This window comes from Muntiacus reevesi, chromosome 3 (assembly GCF_963930625.1).
Source record: "Muntiacus reevesi chromosome 3, mMunRee1.1, whole genome shotgun sequence".
Classification (NCBI taxonomy): domain Eukaryota; kingdom Metazoa; phylum Chordata; class Mammalia; order Artiodactyla; family Cervidae; genus Muntiacus; species Muntiacus reevesi.
Window position 1 is genome coordinate 91,972,199 of NC_089251.1, and position 22,486 is coordinate 91,994,684.

Below are 22,486 nucleotides of genomic sequence, written 5' to 3' on the forward strand. Positions count from 1 at the left end.
ACTGAGGTGTTTCCAGGTATGTAGGAAATACGTGCCTTGAAATGTTTGTCTGGCAAAGTTAGTTTTGCTGGCTTACATACCCAAGACCTGGAGATTTTTAGTTGTCATCTCAATTGGAGTCCATGCCATACATTCTTAGAGCAGTCTGTCACGGCACCATGCCACCTTCTAGGATCCTCAGAGCTCTGGGAACACTGCATCGAAGTTACTTATTTAAAGAAAGCTTCTGGAGCTTGTGGTTCTGAAGAAGACAATTTAGTCATCTGAGGAAGCTGTAAGGTCGTGAGGTGGGCCCAGTTTTCAGCCTTAACAAGGCAGGGCATTGCCACTTCTGAACACAGTTACCTTTGACTAAAGGGTACTGCTACTTAAAAATTCAGAACAAAACCAGACCTGTTCTATTTGCAAGTCACCCTTTATGCACTGGTTGGCACACTGCTCTGAGCTCCCTATGGGAGGGGCAGGTGGTGATCTATTTTAATCAGTGGCAAGTACCTAGTGATTGAAAATAAACCGTTGAGAAATCCAACTGGCTCTCATCCCTTACAAATTACGTGGACATTGGGAGTGGGTGACTTGAACAATGCAGGAGTTATGGCCTGCTCAAACACATTACTGATGTCCCATCAGCCATGATGATGGTGAGTATCACGTTCAGGCCGTTAGTTACTCAGATGCTGTTTTAGTCCTCTTCTGTCTTTCCCTGGGATGGATGAGTTCCCAGGAGAAATTGAAATCCCTTTATTTTGCTGACTTTATGTATTTGATAAGAACCTCACTGAAAGTGGGGTTTCCCTGGTGGCTGAGACGGTAAAGAATCTGTCTGCAATGCAGGAGACCTGGGTTTGATCCCTGAGTCAGGAACAGCCCCTGCAGAAGGAGATGGTAACCCACTCCAGTATTCTTGTCTAGGAAATTCAATGGACAGAAGAGCCTAGTGGGCTACAGTCCATGGGGTCACTGACTGTGATGTCGGACGAAGAGTCGGACACAGCTGAGTGACTAACACTCGCTGAAAGTGGGCACAGTGGTAGTCCAGGATGGGAAATGAGTCAGCAAACAAACTCTGCCAGAGGGAACAACTTGAATCTTAAACCACTGGGCAGTTTGATGGAGGGTGGCAAGACCTAATACTCTATTGCTAGTTCCCTTTTTTCCTTTTTTTAAATTTATTGATTTGTCCACATCAGGTCTCAATTGCATCATGCTGTGGCGCATGGACTCACTAGTCGTGGCCCTCGGGCTTCAGTGATTGTGGCATTCAGGCTTCCCAGCTGCAGTGCTCGGGTTCTGGAGTGCGCGGGCTTAGTTGCCCCATGGCATGTGGGATCTTAGTTCCCTGACTAGGGATTGAACCTGCATCCCCTGCATTGCAGGACATACTCTTAACCGCTGGCCAGGGTTCAGGAACACGGAAGTCTGGCCCGTTCCTCTTCACTGTGAGTTATTTTCTTCTGATAGAGGGTTGTTACCCCTTCTTTTGTCTGTTTTCGGAGGGGCATGTTCTTAATTAGGAGGTCCTTCGTTGGAGAGGGCTTGGGGAGTGTCCAATAAGTTGGGAACAGGGGTTTGGTATAATTGTGTGAGACAGCACCAGTTTGCGGCTAGCAAAAGCACCTGCCTCAGAAAGCTTTAGTAGGTCCTGGGTTCCCGTGAGGACAAGGGCGTGTCGCTTCTTGCCAGTGGGTGTCTGTCCGCCACTTCCCACTCAATTTTGAGATCATTAGGCCCAGAGGGATGGGCCAAGTTACTGATAGAGATAAGGGTGTTTTTGCTTTTTTTTTCCCCCAACACTTTATGGCTTATTTGCTTCCATCCTAGACTCTGCGTCAGGTAATCCTCAACTTCAAGGAAACAGCACCATGAGAAATATGGGTGAGGCACATAGGGGCTGGCATGGGTGTTGGGGTCAGATGAACTTGGGGTCAAATCCAGCAGGCCTTTACCCCGGAATGATCTTAGCCAAGTGACTCAACGTCTGAGCCACACTCTCCCTTCACCACCCCAGCCAGCTCAGAGCCTCTGGGTTTTATGCTCTTGACATTGATAATGAAGATTCCCACCCTCCCATCCCTTCCCACCCCCTGCTTTTTTGGCCGCACCACACAGCTGGTGGGATCTTAGTTCTCCAACCAGGGATAGAACCCAGGCCCTCAGCAGCGAAAACTAGAGTCCTAACTACTGGACCGCCAGGGGAGCCCCAATAATGAATAATTCCTTATTTGAGGATTTACAATCTTCTCATGAGCAGCCTCCTTGCTCACTACAATAGAAAACTTTGCTGGAAAACTAGACCTGAATTTAGATCTTGATTTTAGTTTTTCTTGACTTGAGCCTTGGTTTTCTTATCTGGAAATGGGGGTCATTGATGATTAACGAGATTATGTTTATAAACATCATTTAACATGATAATTTCTATTTAAAATATCTACATTTTGGGCCTTAAATTAACCGAATCTCCTCCACACCTGCCTCTGTCTTTTCATTGTTTTATTACCACAATAATTCAGATGCAAGTAGGGAAGTCCGAGCTGTGTCCCAGAGACCAGAGATGAAGGGAAGGTTCTGGGCTCCAGTTTTTCGAAAAAGTCACATAAGAAAGTATAAGATGAATTTGATCTTTCAAATAAACCTATAGTGAAACCTCGCTTCTTTGATTTTTTTGTAGTGGTGGTAACACCACTTAGAACTAACTGGAGAGAGCGACTTATAAAGGAGAGTGAATGCAGACATCCAACTGGAAAAAAAATTGTAGATATACAACCAATAAAACTATTCTTTTTAATAAACAAAGAGCTCTTTTACGTTATTAATAAAATAAAGAATACATATGTTTAAAAGGCAAGACATGTGAGTAGAAAATTCATGGAAAAAAGAATTTACACTGCCAGTCGGTAATTCAAAGTGTCTAACCTACACAAAGGAAAGAAATGAAGTTTAAAAAATGAGGTGCCTCTCTGACCAAGAGGTTGGCAAAGATTAATTGTACGTGACATAGGACACTGGTGACGGTGAAACCCATTTGTTGGATTATCTGGAAAGAATTTTTAGGAAGATAATTTGATAATATCTCTGGTTTTCCTGGTGGCTCAGATGGTAAAGAATCTGCCTGCAATACAGGAGACCCAGGTTCGATCCCCGGGTTGGGAAGATCCTCTGGAGAAGGAAATGGCTATCTATGCTATTATTCTTGCCTGGGAAATCCCACGGACAGGTCAGAAAGAGTCAGACACGGCTGAGTGACTAACACACTTGGTGGTTAAAAACATAAATCCTTAGAACCAGCTATTCAAATCCTTTTCATAGAATGTGTCAACCAACAGTCTTGTCTGTTTTTTAAATAATTTTATTTATTTATTTATTGTTGACTGTGCTGGGTCTTGGTTGCTGCGAGGGTTTTCTCTAGTTGTGGCGAGCGGGGGCTCCTCTCTAGTTGGGGTGGGGGCTTCTCACTGCGGTGGCTTCTCTTGCAGAGCCCGGGCCCTAGGGCGCGCAGGCTTCAGTAGCTGCAACATGTGGGCTCCGCAGTCGTGGCTACCGGGCCTTAGAGCACAGGCTCCGTAGTTGTGGCGCAGGGACGTAGTTGCTCCGTGGCATGTGGGATCTTCCTGGACCAGGGATCCAACCTGTATCTGCGGCATTGGTGGTCAGATTCTTTACCACTGAGCCACCAGGGAAACCCTGTTTGGTTTTTTTGTTGTTGTTGTTGTTTGTTATTTTCAGTATTGATGTATTTATTTGGCTGTGCCGATTCTTACCTGTGGCACATGGGATCTTTCAGTTGTGGCATGTGGGATCTTTAGCTGCAACATGTGGGATCTAGTTCCCTGACCAAGGATGGAACCTGGGCCCCCTGCAGTGGGAGCATGAAGTCCCTAGTCTTCCCTGTTTTTATAGTATAAATGTATCTAAGGACACTCAGGGCTTCCCAGGTGACTCAGTGGGTAAAGAATCCATCTGCAATGCAGGAGTCATAAGAGACGTGGGTTCCATCCTTGGGAAGATCCCCTGGAGGAGGGCTTGGCAGCCCACTCCAGTATTCTTGCCTGGAAAATCCCATGGACAGAGGAGCCTTGTGGGCTCCAGCCCATAGGGTCTCAAAGAGTCAGACATGAGTGAAACGACTGGGCACACACAAGGACACTCAAGAAACATTAATAATGGTTGCTTTGGGGATGTGGAGAAGAAAAGAAATGTCTGCTTTTCATTTTTTCCCACTTTTGTACTGTTTGAACATTTTATTTTATTTTTGTTGTTTGAGCATTTTAAAAATCAGATGTTAAAATTGTTTTCTAGACATACCAACTTGCTTAACAATAAAATATATCTTACCTCTGGTCTTAGGATCTTCTTAAATTCTTAACAAATGAACCATCAATGTGCAGATGAAATATGAGATGTTTTCTTAATCCATTGCCTCATACACCAAATATAGTCATTCAGCAGAATAATCTTGCTGGGCCTCAGTGGGTCCTATGCCCTGTGGCTGTGTGCTTAAGAAACCAGCTATAGGTTTCTCCTGTAGGTTCTCCTGCCCCAGAGCCTTGCTCTTACCCATCCAGTCTGACTGTCCCTGACCCACAGATACCATCCCATTTCATACCACATCACATACCCTCTGCTCTGCACTTCTAGGATGTCCGGAAGGTAAAGAGTGGTGGTAGGACTTGGGCCAGGAGTAGGATAGGAGTAGGCAAGAATTAGAGGGGCTGAGAACTAGGAGAGGAGCAATGTAATCAAAGAAGCAATGACAGTGACAGCAGTAACTGCTTATTGATGATTAACTGGGACCTGTCTATTCAGTTTTAATGTATTCTGTATTTTGTGTAAGCTCATGAGCCCTGGGAAAGTCAGCATTGTGAGCCCTGTTATGCAGGCGAGGTGACATGCTCAGAGAGTCCCTACAGGTACTGAAGCAGCTGAGCTGGAATTCAAAACAAAGCCTGCTGCTGCTCTGTGTGAGCAGCTCATGCGTGGTGGGGAGGTGGGCACTAGGGAAGGGGGGTCCATTCACTGTCTCAAGGGGTCACCTTAGAATTTAGCTCCAGGCGTCATGATGCTGGGCCTGTCTCAGAGATAGTGGACTCTGGAAGGACTGAAGTCTTCGGCTGTGTTAGTTGTGATTATGTATGTTTGTGGAGGGGCATCAGGCAAGAGAGATGAAGAGGAATGTCTGATCTGGCGGAGTCTGAAAAGAATGACATTCCTTCTTGGGAACGGAATTATCAGCAGTACTTTATTATTTGTGATTTCCCTTCAGTCCATCAGCAAATACTGCAAAAGCACCATTCTCGATGGAGCTGTCCCCTCCAGTGAATCCGGCTGGGCTCGCCTTGAATCGTGACCAACCAGGGGCAGCCTCGGCCGCCTCAATCCCCCACGGTCGCCGATTCAGCAGATTCATGTATCCTGGGCTGCAGAATGCTGAGGCAGGCGATTCATCTTTGATTTTCCTTTTCATCCCCCATGAGAGCCTCACATAGTTTTCCCTACAAACTGGCTGACGTCCCACTACCAGGGGAGGCTCAGAACTGGTATGCCTGGAAAAGTCCCCCATGGCCACAAGGGGAGCAGTCTCTCTAGATGGGGTTGAGGTTGTCCTAGCTATCTAGCAACGGTGGCTAAAGGGCTGGGGGACTGCTAGATGCCATGGAAGGGACAGAAAATTAGTGCCCCCTGAGGAGGAGTGCTGAAGTCACTGGCAAAGATTCTGGTGGCTTTTCTTAGACAAATGTCTTCAGTCTCCCCTCAGAATGTTGCTTTTACTTTTTTTCAGTCTGAGAGGCAGCCCTGACGCTGGGCCTGGGAGACGCAAGTGTGAGTGTCAGGCTGTGTTTGCCAAGAGCCTGGAGGGAAGGTTCTAGTCCTCAGTGAGTGTATTCTGAGTTCTTGGTATTGTGCTGGGTACTTGAGGTGTGTTACCTGGTTTTCCCCTCATCTCAGCCACATCAGGTGGGAGGCTTCTGCTCTGGAGAGGAGGCAGCTGAAGCTCAGAGGCTCAGGAATCCGCCATGGCCCCAGAGTGGCTGGAGTTCTGGTGTGGGTAAAGTGGGCGCCAGAGCCAGTCTCTCTGTGTGTTGTTACCAGCAGGACCAGGGCTGTGTGATTACATCCCCCCCCATGTAATCTCGGGGGGATGATGTCTATTTCAGGCTGCCCCTCTGGATGGTAGGGGCTGTGTTGGTAAATGCCCTCAAGGAGCTGGGCAGATGCTGGCTTTTCTCAGGACCAAACAGTCCTTGCTGCTGAGAGCACGTGGGTCAGAATAAACCCTTGTTTCTCTTAGTCAGAGTGCTTCCCAGACCCTCTGATCCATTCTCCCTTACCTCAGTGGCAAGTCTCCCATCAGAAGAGGGGCTGAGTGTTGACAAACATGCCAAGAAGTGCATCCCCACGCCCCACCCCAGAAGTAACCGTGTGGCAGGGCCCGGGAAGGCTGTGGAGCAGGCCTGGTTGAGGAGACTGCTCCTGGGACGAGTGCACCTTGTTCCCAGTCCTGGCCTGCCCCCTGAGCCCCAGCCCCGGCTCTGGCCTCCACGCCTCTTCAGCACTTCCATTCTGCACCGTACAATGGTGTGTGTCCCCGCAGCCCCTATCATCTGGAATCTGGAGCTTTCCTGTTCTGCTCTGCTTATTTCCTGGAGGGACTGGACTATGCCTTCCCGTGACACCTGGAGCTCTCGACCCACTTGTGTCTGTGGAGTCTCCCTCGCTCCCCTCTCGCCCCCGCCCTGTGGCTTGTCTGAGTGGCCTGACTCTTGTCTCATATACTCTTAGGTCAGCCTTCTCTCACACTTGAGTAAGCCTGGGTTTTTTTTTTTTTTTTTTTTGGCGGGGGGCACCTGCTAGACTTATTTACGAGGCCTCTTAGTTTATAGTTAGCTGGATCCCATTTTACTCCCTCTTATGACTCTCATTCCTGCCGAGGGATTTTGCCATCACTGTGTACAAACATTAAAGACTGCGTTTTGTTCAGAGGTCCCAACTTGGCAAAAGGCCCAGGGGGGTGCCACAAGCTTGTAGCAGTGTGTTGGGTGTCCTGGGGTCATGAAGAACAAAACTGAGGCCTGGTCTCTTGATGCAGGGCTTGATGGGCCCTGTGAGCTCAATGGGGACTTGGGTGAAAGCCCTTGGGAAATAGTCAGCTTTTGTGAGGGGGGTGGGCACCCCATCATTGGATATGAAACTGATTCTTCATGTGTATCCTAAAAGTAATATACAAGTGCTTAGGATTAAGAAAAAGAATAAGGCAATACATAAAAGTGCATAGAAAAATGTAAGACCCACTTTTTTCACCCACATCTCATCATCCAGAGATGACCAGTGTTGATGGCAATATTCTTGGGTTTTAAGTTTTGGTCTCTGTGAAACAGTTACGCCTTGTCTTTCCTGAACTAATAGTGGCCCTTCTCTCTGCAGAACATGGAGAGTTCCTGGCTCTGGACCTGGGAGGGACCAACTTCCGTGTGCTTTGGGTAAGAGTAACAGACAATGGACTCCAGAAGGTTGAGATGGAGAACCAGATCTATGCCATCCCCGAGGACATCATGCGAGGCAGTGGCACCCAGGTATGAGCCTTCTCTTGGGGTGGCCACGGGGCTCGGGGCCTTCAGGAGCAGGTAATGCTCCTTCTGTGTGGTCTTGGAGGGAGGAGACCTCGTCTCCCCTCTTTGCCAGATGATGCCTCTCAACACCTGGAGGCTAGGTGGGGGCCCCCATCGAGAGAGGTACATGTGGCCAGAGAGCATATGCACGAGACCCCAGGGTCTGGATGTGCTTTAGTGGGAGGGATTTTGATTTTCTGTCTCATCTGAGCTCTGCTTGCATGCACTGGTGATTGAGCAGTCTGATGTCAGGAGGCTGGACCAGTATACCTGGATACCTATGGTTAGTGGTATCATTGAATAGCAAGTCAGGAGAATACATAATTGTGGCTTCACACTGCCACCTGTCACGGTGATTGTTCTGACTCACTGTTGTTAGCCTAGCAAAGCATGAAAATGGAACCTGCTTCTTAACCTTTTTGGTTATTTGCTCTCCCTCTTTTTGACATTCTAAAACAGACGAGGTTTTACACACAGGGATGGGACCCTGTTGAAAAAATCCAGCTTTGGGGTGTCTCTTCCACTTGGCACTGCAGTGGGCTCTGTGCTTCCACACTGGCCCCAAATCATGCTAAGTCATCCCCACACCTCTGTGACCCCAAGTCACGTTTTGTACTCAGCACATACACTAGAAAGAGTGGATGGAGAAGAAATGTGAAATCCAAGTAAGAGTCGTCTCAGTAATAGCTAGAAGAGAACAAGCAAGGATGGACTTGCCATCACAATAGTGTCTGAACATGTGTTGAGCATCTGCTGTGTACTGGGTCATGGATCCCTGCTGGGAATCAAAGTCCTGGTATACCCTTTCTGTTATTCAGATCCAACTGGACCACCAAGACATACATATTGGCCCACAGATAGTAATACATGTTGTGCAGGAGGAAGAACTGACAGGTGTCAGGCAGAATAAAGGCGCTTTGTATGGATTTCTTCTTTTTATCCTCACACTGGCCCTAAGGCTGGGTGCTTCTATTCTGTCCACTTTTAGATGTGGAACTGGGCTTTGAAAGATTGAGTGACTTGGCCTTAGATTACAGGGGAGGGAGGGGCCAGAGGCAAGGCACAAAGCCAGATCCAAATGACCAGAGCCTGTGTGTGTCTGATCCTAGGAGGCTCCATCTGCTCTTTAGGCCCCATGGTGTGACCTGCGGGAATGGTGCTTCCTGGAATTAGGCAGTATGGTGGTCTAGGGTCCCTACTACCTGCCCCTGCTTCCCGAGTAGAAAGCACTCCCCAAAGGGGCTAGTGCTAACTCTTGGGGGCTCTCTCCCTCTCAACAGTTCCCCCAGGAGAGCCTTCCTACAGAGGGCACTCACTGCCACCACACCAGAAGTGTCTGGTTGGCTGGTGGGTGATGGCCACAGGTTCAGCCATTGTTCTCTGTTTTTCGGTATCCAAGGACAATGGTATCCCCTTTCACCTGCTCTGCAGGTGAAAGAAGCTTTCTTGGGATGTTCTTTCTCCTCCTACTCCAGCTGCTCTCAGTTCATGGAGCAGAATCACCAAAGACATTCCTGGATACTAGCACAGCTATAGGGATCACTCTGGAGTGCTGGCTATTCCTGCTGTGTTTATTATACCTAATATGTACTCAATAGAAGTGTGAATGGAGGGAGACGATATTTAAGGAAGGGGCTCATCTCACATGGCCATCTCTTGAGCCTTGGAGCTTGGAAGAGGTGGAAACTTCTCACTTCTAATGCATTATTCTTCCCACCACACCTGACTACCTCCTGGGAAAGAAATTTCAGACCATGAGTAGGACATGTAGGGGAGACAGTTTTAGACCCTTTGTGTGTCCTTGGGGATGGCCCTGAGGGTAAACCTGCTTTCCTTGTTTTAATGCTGGAGTTGGGCAAGGGAGTCTCTGGGACGGTAGGATTTGAGCTCCACTGAGGTTGTCATGTGGCTCCAATATACAGAAACTAAACGTGTTAGTCCAACAAATCTATGAAACCTATCTGAAAGAAATTATGAACGACTGCAATATAAATGCTTCCAATAGATTTTTAAAATGCTGTATAAAAATGAAACAAAGAAAACTAGAAAATACAGGTGCTCATTTCATCCCAAGGAAGGGAAAGAATGCTATCATTGTAAAAACTGCAGAAAACACTTGGTAAAAAGATTGGAAGGAAATTCGTAGTGGCTATTTTAGTGGTAGAATTATTGGAGCTTTTCCCCCTATATTTTCCTTTTTCTTTCTTTTTAAAATATTATCTATCAACCTTTAATTATAGGAAAACAAATGAATTTAAAAATAAAATTTAGTTAAAACCATGACCAAATCACCATACTCAAAACTTGAAAAGGCTTTTGAAGATCTGTGAACCTGGGTAGTATGAGTCCTGGACAAAATCTGTCTCATGGCCCATGAACTTCCACTTGGGAGCAGTGAATTACAAATTTTAATAGCAGCCAGTTTAGATTTTTTAGTGTTTCCTGTGAGAAGGGGAGTGAGCAGATTCTCAGACCAATAAGGGAAAGGAAGTCTTTCTCCCTTCATAAAGTAATGCCCTTTGAGCCTTTTTATGGCAGGAAAGTGTTAGTTCTTTCTCCCAGTATCTTATCCTTAGATCATCAGCTAACAGAAAAGGAGATAGTCTTCCTTCAAAGGAAGCAGATGGTCTCCTCCTCCCCTCTTTTAAAGAGCAGCAGGTTCCTCTAGCCCACCACTGTCCAACAGAGCTTTTCAGAGTGGTAGAACTGTTCAGGATCTGCCCTGTACTGCGAGGCAACCACTAGCTACTTGCATGTGACTAGTGTGAATGAGGAAGTGACTTTTTAAATTTTAAAAATTCTAATTAATTGAAATAGCTACAGATGGCTGGTGGCTACTGTATTGGGTAACACATTATCTAATGCCTCTTCACTGCCTCTCTCTTTTTTTTCCTGCCTACCCATGTTGGTAGTACAATTGGAAAGAGCAATGATCAGGGCTGGGAGAGGGGAAACCATTTCTCTTTCTTCAAACTCTCCCCCTATCTCTGATGATTGGCCTTATCTCTTTGCACAGCTTCTGTAACTTCCTTTTTTTGGGTAAAACTATTGTACTAAAGATAATTTTGATTAGAGTACCAGGAAGAAGGTGCTGGGAATTTGTTTAACCCTATTGTAAATTGTGTCACTCATCAGCTTGCCAACAGAACAGAACTTGCTGAATATCTATCCAGAAACCCTATTTCCACATTAAAATCCTTGATCTCTGCTCAACGGAGTTGGCACTTAGGCATTGGGGATCCTCTTAGTGAGAGAGCTCTGTCATTACCCAGCATGTACTCTAGAGAAAGTTTTGGCTTGGAAATTGAGTGTTTTGGTATTACTTGAGGTTAATTTTACACATGATCAGACAGAGACAGGATCCACTGGGAAGTTCAGTTAGAGCCAGCCCCCTTCTAGAAGGGGCTGGCCTTGTTTTCCTAGATTCTTCCCACTGACTGAGCATACCCCAGACATCTGGGGGGCCAGTGCACCTCTTAACCTACCCTGTTACCCCAAACCTCTCAGTCCCTTTGTAAATGCAAATACTTTTGGTTTAGTGCAGTGGTTCTCAAACCGCTGCTTCAGGATTACTTCGAAGGCTCTACCACCACCACCTTCTGATTCAGGAGGTTTCAGTTTGGACATGCTGCTGCTGCTGCTGCTGCTACTGCTGCGGACTATACTTTGCGAGTCCCTAGATTAGTGGAATCTTCCTTGTTTCTGCCTGGAAAAGAAAAGGAACACTGTCTTCTTTTACCCCTTTTGGCTTTTAGATTTTGCCATCTGGTCAACCTGGCTCTTTGAATCTGCTCAGTCTTTTGGACCTTTGCTTACTTTTTGCACCAGAATGTTCCTAGCCTCAGCCTCTGTGTCGAAGGGGTCACCAATTTCTCTTTGAGGATATTGACTGGGGAAAAAGGAAGCCAAGGGGCTATGGGCTTTGGGACAAATTGAAAGTGGATGATTTCTTGGGCTTACAATTTTTCTTAGGGGCTTCGGATCCTGCTTACAATAGTTATGGTTATGAGGCTGCCCATCCACAGACCCTATTTCTTTTTCAGTGCTTTTTGTGACTCACTTGGGTTCTCATGTTGAAGTTAGAAAACAAAGATAACTTCTTGGAATTGCCTCCAGAAGACTGGTTTTTCTAGAATGGAGGAAAGATCTGAGAGTTACTTTTGTTAAGTTCATTTGTAGAATGCCAACAGAGAATGTCCCGTCCCCTCCCGCAGTCACAAGAGACTGGGATGCTAAAATACTTGTTGGCAGTCAGATGGGTTGCCCTTTCTGCTAAGATAATCAGCTGTGCATCCATGTCAAGGGAGGTTCTGACAGAGCCACTAAAGGGTATTCTGTTCCTAGGTCTTGTGATGACTTTCTGACTAGCTCTGGCTGCAATTTTTCCCTGCCTAATGTGGTTGATAACTGCATTGTGGTTTGGATAAATGGTCTAAGTGAAAGACAGAATTTAATAATCACTAACTAGTGTTAAGTCCTTATATGTGTTGACTCATTTAATCCTTTTGGTAACTTGTGAGCCAGTCCAGTTATCACCCCTGTTTTATAGATGAACAAATTAAAACTTCAGAAGGGATACATATCTTGCATGTACCCAGCCACGCTAGTTCCTTTCTGAGCCAAAGTCCGTGCTCTTAATCTCTATCCTTTCTGCCTCCCTGCTCATCTTCCTCTGTTGTGCCCTTAGCTGTTTGATCACATTGCTGAATGCCTGGCCAACTTCATGGATAAGCTACAAATCAAAGATAAGAAGCTCCCTTTGGGTTTTACCTTCTCATTCCCCTGCGTCCAAACAAAACTGGATGAGGTAAGATGAATCCTTCAGACATTTTTGTTGCTTCATTCTTTGGAATGGGAGGACTGGAAAGAACTCTGAGCCACTTGCTACTATGGTGATGGAGCTTGCTCTGATGGATTACATGACAATGTTTGAGTATTGGGAGATCTGTCATTCTAATAGAGTGTGTGTAGGTGTATGTGAGAGGGGTGGTAAAGAGGTATTGGAAAAGTGGGGAGTCTTAATCACTGTCCCCTCAGATGACTAAATGCAGGCCGACATACATTGCACATCATCCTTATCCCTCTTAGGGAAACAGGAGTGAGAAATTCAGGGACTCCTTTGTTCTAAAGTGTCGTAATAAACATTCTTGAAAGTTTACAATATTAGGATACAAGAATCGTATTTTGGCAGTTCTATAGCCTGCTTCTTGGGGACAGTAAATCATTCATTTAACCTCCTTACTGGTCTCTAACATAGTTTCCCCTTTGTAGGCTAATAAGGAAGACCTGTATAAATTCAGTCATAACTTTAGTTTAGCCTTATGGCAGAGGTCTTCTAATGATGAGGAGTATGGACTGAGTTTTGTGGGAAATCAATATTCCTTTGTCCTTTTCCAGAGTTTCCTGGTCTCATGGACCAAGGGATTCAAGTCCAGCGGTGTGGAAGGGAAAGATGTGGTTACTCTGATCCGGAAGGCCATCCAGAGGAGAGGGGTGAGTGGGGGCAGCCAAGGGAGATGCAGGGGCTTGGGGTCTGGAGGCCCTTTACATTCTTTTGAGTCCACTCTGAAGGCTTGCCTTGTCTATCCTCAAATCAGCATGAGGATTTTTTGTGGGTCTTAAGGAGAGGTTTTTTTTTCTTCTTCTCTGTTATGTTACCCAAAAAAATCTTTGTTTTTTTCCCCAACTTTATTGAGAGTTAGCTCAATATATAGTATGTGTATATATATATAGATAAATAGATAGATAGATATTTTACATTATTATATATTATATATATATTATAAGTTTAAGGTGTGCTGCATAATGACACACCTGTATATTGAGAGACAATTAGCACACCAGTGATCTTATATATGATCAGATGCCTTTGGGCTCTTTAGATTAGCATGATGGACAAGTAATCTTAGCCTTGGTAAAAGAAAAACCCTCATTTTCAAATGAGACATTTGGGGTTTATCTTGGTATCAGGGTGGAATGGGGCAGAGAAAGGACATGATAAAGATCTAGTCACAGAAAGGCAAGACCTACTGGGAGGGAGGGAAAGAAAGAGAATGAGAAGAAGACAATGACAACAAGACAGGCTCTTCTTTTTTTTTTTTCCTTTATTTTTATTAGTTGGAGGCTAATTACTTTACAATATTGTAGTGGTTTTTGCCATCCATTGACATGAATCAGCCATGGATTTACATGTGTTCCCCATCCTGAACCCCTCTCCCACCTCCCTCCCCATCCCATCCCTCTGGGTCATCCCAGTGCACCAGCCCCGAGCGCTTGTCTCATGCATCCAGCCTGGACTGGCGATCTGTTTCACACTTGATAATATAAATGTTTCGATGCTGTTCTCTCAGATCATCCCACCCTCGCCTTCTCCCACAGAGTCCAAGAGACAGGCTCTTCTTAGCGTGGTAATGGCTGTGAACTAGACTGCAGGCCTGCTGTCAGGGAAGTCCTCTATGATGAAGACCAGTGGGGTGGGAAGTGAGATGCTGCCGTGAGACTGGATCTGGACCCAACTTCCGGCTCTAGCGCTGCACTTGAGCTGTGTGCCTTATTGCTCTTCATCGTTGCATCTGTAGTCTTTCTATGACAGTGAAAGTTAGGGCCCCCCTTGTATCCCTGCAGGACTTTGATATCGATATTGTGGCTGTGGTGAATGACACCGTTGGGACCATGATGACCTGTGGCTATGATGACCAGAACTGTGAGATTGGTCTCATTGTGGGTACGTGAACACTGGGTGTGAGCGCTGTGGGTGTGTGAACGCAGTGCTGGCCAATGGATTGTGGCAGTGGGCTGCCAAGAGAGGAGGAGTCCTTGGCCTGGATCTTCCTTTGTACACCCTGTCAGAAGATAATGGTGTGGTCACTTTTGAGGGCTGAGCCAGGACTTGAGGAGTTGTGGGTGGTAGTGGGTGGAACTGTGTCGAGATGACCCAGGACTCTGCAGGGAGGAATCCTAGTCACACTGAGCGGTCTGAGGACAGAGTTTTAAGAGGGAGATGGGGGCCGGGGGCTGGGGGAGGACAGTGTGAGTGGGTGCTGAGCATTCTCTTGTTTTGTCCAGGCACGGGCAGCAACGCTTGCTACATGGAAGAGATGCGCCACATCGACACGGTGGAGGGCGATGAGGGCCGGATGTGTATCAATATGGAGTGGGGGGCCTTTGGGGATGACGGCGCGCTTGATGACATCCGTACGGAGTTTGATCAGGAGATCGACATGGGCTCTCTGAACCCCGGAAAGCAACTGTGAGCGGCCCCCTGGGTGCAGTGGGCTCAAGGGTTGGGCTCAGCAGCTGAGGTGGGGGCTGGCCAGGGCTAGGGGGTGGTTCTTATTTTTACTTTGCAGCTTTATATATAGCCCCTAAAGTTGCCAAGGCACCCACTGCTTATGGAAATGTGCTTATTACCTACATTATGACTATCAGTTGCTGAGAGCTGTCTACAAAAGATAGAGCAAGTGGACAAACCAGATTATGGCTAATAATTTGACTCTTAAGAGTGGTCATTTTAGAAGATCGTATTCTAAGTGTGCTGCTCTGCTCTTTCTCTCTGCCTTCAGTCTATACATTGTCCATAGAAATAATTTTTGCACCACATAAGAAAAGCCATTTTGAGATAACAAAGATAAGGTATCTGAAAGCTCATTTCATAGCTCCTACCTCTGTCACTGCCCAGGGCATGAGGCTGAGAGTTGGCTCCTAACTGCTGCCTATTTTGAGCTAGGCTGAGTTGCAGGAGTCCCAGGGCCTCTTGCTGTAGCTGTAGGCAGACCCAAGGCCTGTAGAAAAGTTGGTTAAGGAGCCCCTTTGGCTGCCTTCTCTGGACCTGTAGTCCAACCAGGGTCCTTGAGTGGACTGGAGGAGGGGCTCTAACTTGTTTTTTTTGGTCCCTGGGTGCTATATTCTCCAACCTGGTCAGACTTGGTTTTTAGTTACTTTTGATTCTTACAAAACGTTATTTCAGTCTCACAAACGTTTGCCTAATGTCCTTATTAAAGATCTTGAAACAGGGATTGCCACAAGCTCTAAAGGCAATTACGAAACGTTTTGAGCAATCAAGTCCTCCCTGGCGTTTTTTTTGAGCCTTGCGGGATCTTAGTTCCCTGGCTAGGGACTAAACCAGGGCCCTCAGCCCTGAAAGCTCGGAGTCCCAACAACTGTACCACCGGGGAATTCCTAGGCCGTCTATGGTCTGACTGGTGCTGTGACTGTTGTAGGAGATCTAGTACTTATCCCTGCTTGGAGAGGAAAATGCAGCCTTATAAACCAGCTTTATGAGAGAGGCTTTTGCTTTCCAGCGGGGGTGTCCTTGCTTCCTCAAAGCACAGCTTATTTAAGTCACAAGCTTCTCTCACATGTTCAAAAGTGAGTCCATTCATAGAATACTGGCTGTGTCTGCCATGGCTGGTGAGAAACTCATGGACAGAAAAAACTGCTCAAAAAACAAACAACCAAAAAAAGCTGGGAGGACATATTACTAATGCATCAGTTGTCTGTGAAGTTATTGCTGGGCTTGAATACGAACTTTTTCTCACTGGTTTTATTTCTAAATAAATGTGTTCCAAACACTGACTGAAACTCTAAAACCTGAGATAAAGAGTTTCACCACTCACACTTCAGAGCCCCACTGGCCCCCTCCATTACCTCTCACAGAACCAGCTATTTTGGAGAAGGTACAGAGTAGGCACGTGAGTTCCTTACTGCCTCTCACGCAGCATGCCTGTGCTGGTGCTTAAACATTTTAAACATACCTCCTGCTCAAGCAGTTTTACCAGCTCTCCACTTACCTCTAGTTCTGCCATACCTGTTTGTGGGTCTTGGGCAAGTCACTTCCTGAGGGCCCGGCTTCCTCTCTTGTAGTTTGCAGCAGGTGACTTCGGAATTTCTTCCACACCCTGCTCTGGGCCTTCTCTGAAAGCCCTGTGTGCCTCTTCTCTCTAGGACCTAGATCCTTTCTAAGATACCATGAAAGGGCCTTTTTTTGGCTAGAAAGAATTGTAAGGGCTTGGTTTCTCCTGTCATATATCTAAGCCAGAAAGACTGCCTTATGGAGACAACAGTGTCACCTAGTGTTGAAAAAATAAATTACCTAAATTCCCTCTCAGCTATCTTGTCACTTTCCTGCTCAGAAACGGCCAACCTGTCTCACCTGTCACCCCAAACCAGGTGACACTTAGAGCTCCTTCTCATCTGTCCCGACCTGTCCTTCTATTCTTGCCCAATCCCCCTTCCATCCCACATTGTTCTATTTTCTCAGGAAGCCACAAATGGCCTACAAGGGGAAGGAAGTTTGAAGTGACGAGTTGCTAGCCCTGTGGGCCCAAATTTAATGAGAGTGACCTATTTTTTTTTCTGCTTGGAATAAATACTGAGGTTTTGCATAAGAATTCATTTAAAAAGAGTATTTCCTTGCTAGAGAAAAAGTTCATTAAAAATTGCTACCCTACCACATAACCCACTTCACCTCAAATTCAAGCTTTGGTAGAGTGTCCCACACTCCCTGGATGTTTGGTTTGGCTGCTAAAGGACCCTCCTTCTCCATAGTTCAAGGTCCACCCGCCTACAGAGACAGCCTAAGCTCCCAGTGCCTCCAAGCCCATTTGTGCCCACCTGTCACTTCGATTGGAGAAGGAAATGGCAACCCACTCCAGTGTTCTTGCCCGGAGAATCCCAGGGACGGGGGAGCCTGGTGGGCTGCCGTCTATGGGGTTGCACAGAGTCGGACACGACTGAAGCGACTTAGCAGCAGCAGCAGCAGTCACTTCTCTACAGATCTCACTCCTAGTCAGTGCCACACAAGTTTGCGCTTTGTTCTGCATAGGTGCCATGTGTACATGCTGCTTCCACAAGGACATGTCAAGTTTGCTGGCAGCAGAGACTTATTTTGTTTGCTTATTTTGTTTGTATCTCTCTCTGCAGATTTGAGAAGATGATCAGTGGAATGTACATGGGGGAACTGGTGAGGCTTATCCTAGTGAAGATGGCCAAGGAGGAGCTGCTTTTTGGGGGGAAGCTCAGCCCTGAGCTTCTTGCCACAGGCCATTTTGAGACCAAAGATGTTTCAGATATTGAAGGGTAAGCTGTGGGTCCTTTTCTGTTTGCTGGGACCTCAGAAGAGTGGACAGATGGCTGGGGAGTGAGGAAGAGGCACAGGCTGTTGACCCTTCAGATGTGGACAGCAGGAGGGTCTCACCCAGCGTGAGGCTTGGCCTTACATGGCAGGCCTGTGACTTGATGTCACTTGCCAGATATTTTCCACTTGTGTCTGTTTTGAATGTACTGACTACCAGAGTGACTCACGGGGAGTCATGGGGAGAGCTGGCCCCCATACAAGGACTTTCACTTTTACACTCATGTTCCTGTCTGGCACAGCGACCTCAGCTTTATGCTAGAGGCTCCCTGTTGACCCTTTAATGAGTCATTTTCATCTACTTCTCTTTTCCTGGAGCCCTGGTATTTCATTCCCTTTTGTTGTTTAGTTGCTAAGTGGTGTCTGACCCTTTGGGACTCCATGGACTGCAGCACGCAGACTTCCCTGTCCTTCACCATCTCCTGGAGCTTGCTCAAACTCATGTCCATTGATTCAGTGATGCCATCCAACCACCTCATCCTCTGATGCCCCCTTCCTCTCCTGCCCTCAGCCTTTCTCAGGATCAGGGGCTTTTCCAATGAATTGACTCTTCATATCAGGTGGCCAAAGTATTGGAGCTTCAGCTTCAGCATCAGTCCTTCCAATGAATGTTCAGGACTGATTTCCTTTAGGATTGACTGGTTTGATCTCCTTGCAATCCAAGGGACTCTCAAGAGTCTTCTTCAGTACCACAATTTGAAGCATCAATTCTTCAGCACTCAGCCTTCTTTATGATCCAATTCTCACATCTGTACATGACTACTGAAAAAACCATAGGTTTGATTATATGGACCTTTGTCTACAAAGTGATATCTCTGCTTTTAATATGCTGTCTAGGTTTGTCATAGCTTTTCTACCAAGGAGCAAGTGTCTTTTAATTTCATGACTGCAGTCAGCATCTGCAGTGATTTTGGAGCCCCAGAAAATAAAATCTGCCACTGTTTTCATTTCTTTGCCCATCTATTTGCCGTGAAGTGATGGGACCGGATGTTATGATCTTGGTTTTTTGAACATTGAGTTTTAAGCCAGCTTTTCTACCTTCCTCTTTCACTTTCGTCAAGAGGCTCTTTAGTTCCTCTTTGCTCTCTGCCATTAGGATGGGGTCATCTGCATATCTGAGGTTATTGATATTTCTCTTGGCAATCTTGACTCCAGCTTGTGATTCATCCAGCCTGGCATTTCACGTATGTGCTCTGCAGAGAAGTTAAATAAATAGGGTGACAATATATAGTCTTGACGTACTCTTTTCCCAGTTTTGAACCAGTCCGTTGTTCTCTGTCCAGTTCTAACTGTTGCTTCTTAACCTGCATACAGGTTTCGCAGGAGGCAGGTAGGTGGTCTGATATTCCCATCTCTTTAAGAATTTTCCACAGTTTGTTGTGATCCACACAAAGGCTTTAATATAGTCAATGAAGCAAAAGTACATGTTTTTTTTTAGTTTCCTTGCATTTTCTATGATTCAACAGATGTTGGCAATTTGATCTCTGATTCCTCTGCCTTTCTTAAATCCAGATTGTACATCTGGAAGTTCTTGGCTCACGTACTGTTGAACCTAGTTTGAAGGATTTTGAGTGTTATCTTGCTAGCATGTGAAATGAACACAATTGTATGATAATTTGAGCATTCTTTGGAATTGCCCTTCTTTGGACTGGAATGAAAACTGACCTTTTCCAGTCCGGTGGCCATTGCTGAGTTTTCCAGGTTTGCTGGCATATTGAGCCCAGCACTTTAACAGGATCATCTTTTAGGATTTGAAATAGCTCAGCTGGAATTCCATCACCACCACTAACTTTGTAGCGATGCTTCCTAAGGCCTATTTGACTTCATCTCTAGGGTATCTGGCTCTAGGTGAGTGACCACACCATCATGGTTATCTGGATCATTAAGACATTTGTGCAATTCTTCAGTGAATTCTTGCCATCTTTTTAAAATCTCTGCTGCTTCTTTTAGGTCCTTGCCACTTCTGTCCTTTATTGTGCCCATCTTTGCATGAAGTGTTCCCTTGATATTTCCAGTTTTCTTGAGATTTCTAGTCTTTCCCAGGCTATCGTTTTTGTCTATTTCTTTGCATTGATCACTTAAGAAGGCTTTCTTCTCTCTCCTTGGTGTTCTCTGGAACTCATTTAGTTGGGTGTATCTTCCTTTTCTCCTTTGTCTTTCACTTCTCAGCCATCTGTAAGACCTCCTCAGACAATCATTCCCTACTGGCAACTTTCAGAAAGGGCTCTATCCTGACTCCTGCTTCATAACAGAAAAAGAGGTCCTTGGACGGCCCATTAGTTCCAAAAGTTAGAGTTGAGGCCTGCATTTTCACAGAGCAGTGGAAGTGGTAGTGAGCATGGCCTGATTTTTGTTTTTCAATCAACGATATCTGAAAAGTTGGACTTGGTTTCCTGGTTTTTTTCCTTTTAAACTGCAGCTTTATTTATTTACTTATTTTTGACTGAGCTGTGTCTTCTTTGCTGTGCAGACTTTCCTCTAGTTTCAGTGAGTAGGGGCTGCTTTTCATTGCTATGCGTGGGCTTTTCATTGTGGTGGCTTCTCTTGCTGTAGAGCGTGGACTCCTGGGCTTCAGTAGCACGTGGGCGAAATAGTTGTGGTTCCCGGGTTCTAGAGCACAGGTTCAATAGTAGTGGCACACGGGCTTCGAGTCTCTGTGGCATGTGGGATCCACCCAGACCAGGGATCGAAGCCGTGTCTCCTGCATCGGCAGCTGGATTCTTTACCACTGAGCCACCAGGGAAGCCCTGGTTTCCTCTTCCTGAGACTTCCACTTGTCACTTGAGGAGGCCTGTTTCAGGCACCAGATGGTGGAGAGGAGATGATTTTGTGGCTAACAGGAGCAGTGAGACAGTCCCAGTGACTTTGTTTTTAGTGGGATACTTGAATGAACTGTACCTGCTTGTTAAACTTGGAGGAGATGACAGTGCTCGGTATTTGTGGACACTTAGTTCCCCTAAGAAGAGGGCTAACCTCAAAGCATCAATCCTTGACCAACATCTCTAGATGCAAGTTAAAGCAGTGCCAACTCCATTGTGAAGTGCAACTGACTGACTGCTTGACAGAGAGAAAATAGGGTGGGCTCCACAGCTGGGTTCCTGTGGTCGGAGATAGTTGGCGGCAGGGACAACATTCCCACTATCCTGAGACGATCAAACTCACACACACACAACTTGGTGTGTAAAGCCCCAGGAACAGGGCCTTGTCCTCGCGTAGTGTGTGCATAAGGAATCTGGGTTGTTCTCACTGGGGAAACGGGCACCTGAAGGACTGTGTGTATGGGGGCGGCGGGGGGGAAGGAAGACCTCAGCTTGTGCCTTCCTCGCCTCTTTCTTCACCCCACCCCTCCATGGGTGGGCAGAGCAGTGAGGCCGGTGTCTGCCTTCCCTAGGACATGGCACTTGCTGGGGCCGAGGGCTTTCTTTGTGGGCACACATCTTCCCTCCCACTGGCTATGGTAGCTCACATGCTGTTTCTGTTCCCCAGGGAGAAGGATGGCATCCGGAAGGCCCGCGAGATCCTGGTGCGGCTGGGCCTGGACCCAACACATGAGGACTGCGTGGCCACTCATCGGGTCTGCCAGATCGTGTCCACACGCTCAGCCAGCCTGTGCGCTGCCACGCTGGCGGCCGTGCTGCGGCGCATCAAGGAGAACAAGGGCGTGGACCGGCTGCGCTCGACTGTCGGGGTCGACGGCTCTGTCTACAAGAAGCACCCCCAGTGAGTCAGCACGCGGGGCCTCTGCGAGGCCTGACCCCGCAGGGACTCTACGTTGCACTGTGGGGGTGGCGGAGATGGACCATGGCGTCGAGGTTCTTTGTGGAACGAAAGCTCCCCTCTGGGCAAGTGGGAACTGGAAGTGTGTTTCCTTGGCATGGTTGGAGGCTTTCCTTGGAGCTCTCCTGTCTTCTAGGGACTCTTTCTTTGTACTTTCTCAGTTCCAGCTTTATCTGGCTCACCTGGGTATTGAATTAATCCTGCCCTGCCATCTATGTTTTGATCCCTTGGTCATAAGTGCTTAAAGATTCAAATCTCAGTTGGGACTTGAAAGATATTTTTCTGTGGTACCCACTTAGCTCATCATTTTCACCTAATAAGAACGCCAGGTCAATGCCCTTCATTAACTGAAGGGGCATGTGGAGGGTCTCAGCCCTTCCATGCCCCAGGCTCCTAGTCCAGTGCTTCAAAAACTTTAAGGTGCGCACAGATTACTAGAGGATCTTGTTAAGTGGCAGATTCTGATTCAGAAGGTCTGGGTTCAGCCTGAGATCCTGTGTCTCTAGTAGCACCCAGGGATGCTGCCAGCCCATGGACCACACTTGGAGTAGAAAGGCCTTGGAGACCGTGGCTCCAAGCAGCCACCACACAAATCCTCAGCTGTTCAGACACTTCTGGGGTTCTTGGCAGAAATCAGCCAAAGAGAGGCCGAAGTCTAGAAGATCATTTTGACGTTTCTGGTTTTGGGTCTTTCCTAGGCAGCATCTGCTGAAATGATGAAACATGAATAGTAGTTGGTGTCAGAATCACCTGAGGCTGCTAAGTTGGGCAGAGGAGCTGGGGCCTGTGAGGAGGGGGGGTCTTCTGTGAGTGTGTGCAGGAGATGGTGGCTTCCCAGAAGGGTCCTTCCCTTTTCACAAGGTGGTTGCAGTTACATATTTTGAGCTTTCATACAGTGACCCCCAACCTGGGAAAGAGTAGGGAGAGAGTGTTTAGGGTGTCATTTGGGCTGAGATGGTGAGCTACTGCCCCA

General features: G+C 46.7%; 1 protein-coding gene across 2 annotated transcripts in view; it reads left to right on the plus strand.

Moving 5' to 3' along the window:
* The window catches only part of HK2 (hexokinase 2), a 72,737-nt gene that overhangs the window by 30,760 nt on the left and 19,491 nt on the right, over nt 1-22,486 (plus strand). For both annotated transcript variants that reach the window (XM_065929634.1, XM_065929635.1), the window contains exons 3-9: nt 7,420-7,568; nt 12,292-12,411; nt 13,002-13,097; nt 14,229-14,328; nt 14,670-14,853; nt 17,526-17,681; nt 21,223-21,456. In XM_065929634.1, the coding sequence (XP_065785706.1) occupies nt 7,420-7,568; nt 12,292-12,411; nt 13,002-13,097; nt 14,229-14,328; nt 14,670-14,853; nt 17,526-17,681; nt 21,223-21,456 (1,039 nt within the window). The remainder of the gene's footprint in view (nt 1-7,419; nt 7,569-12,291; nt 12,412-13,001; nt 13,098-14,228; nt 14,329-14,669; nt 14,854-17,525; nt 17,682-21,222; nt 21,457-22,486) is intronic.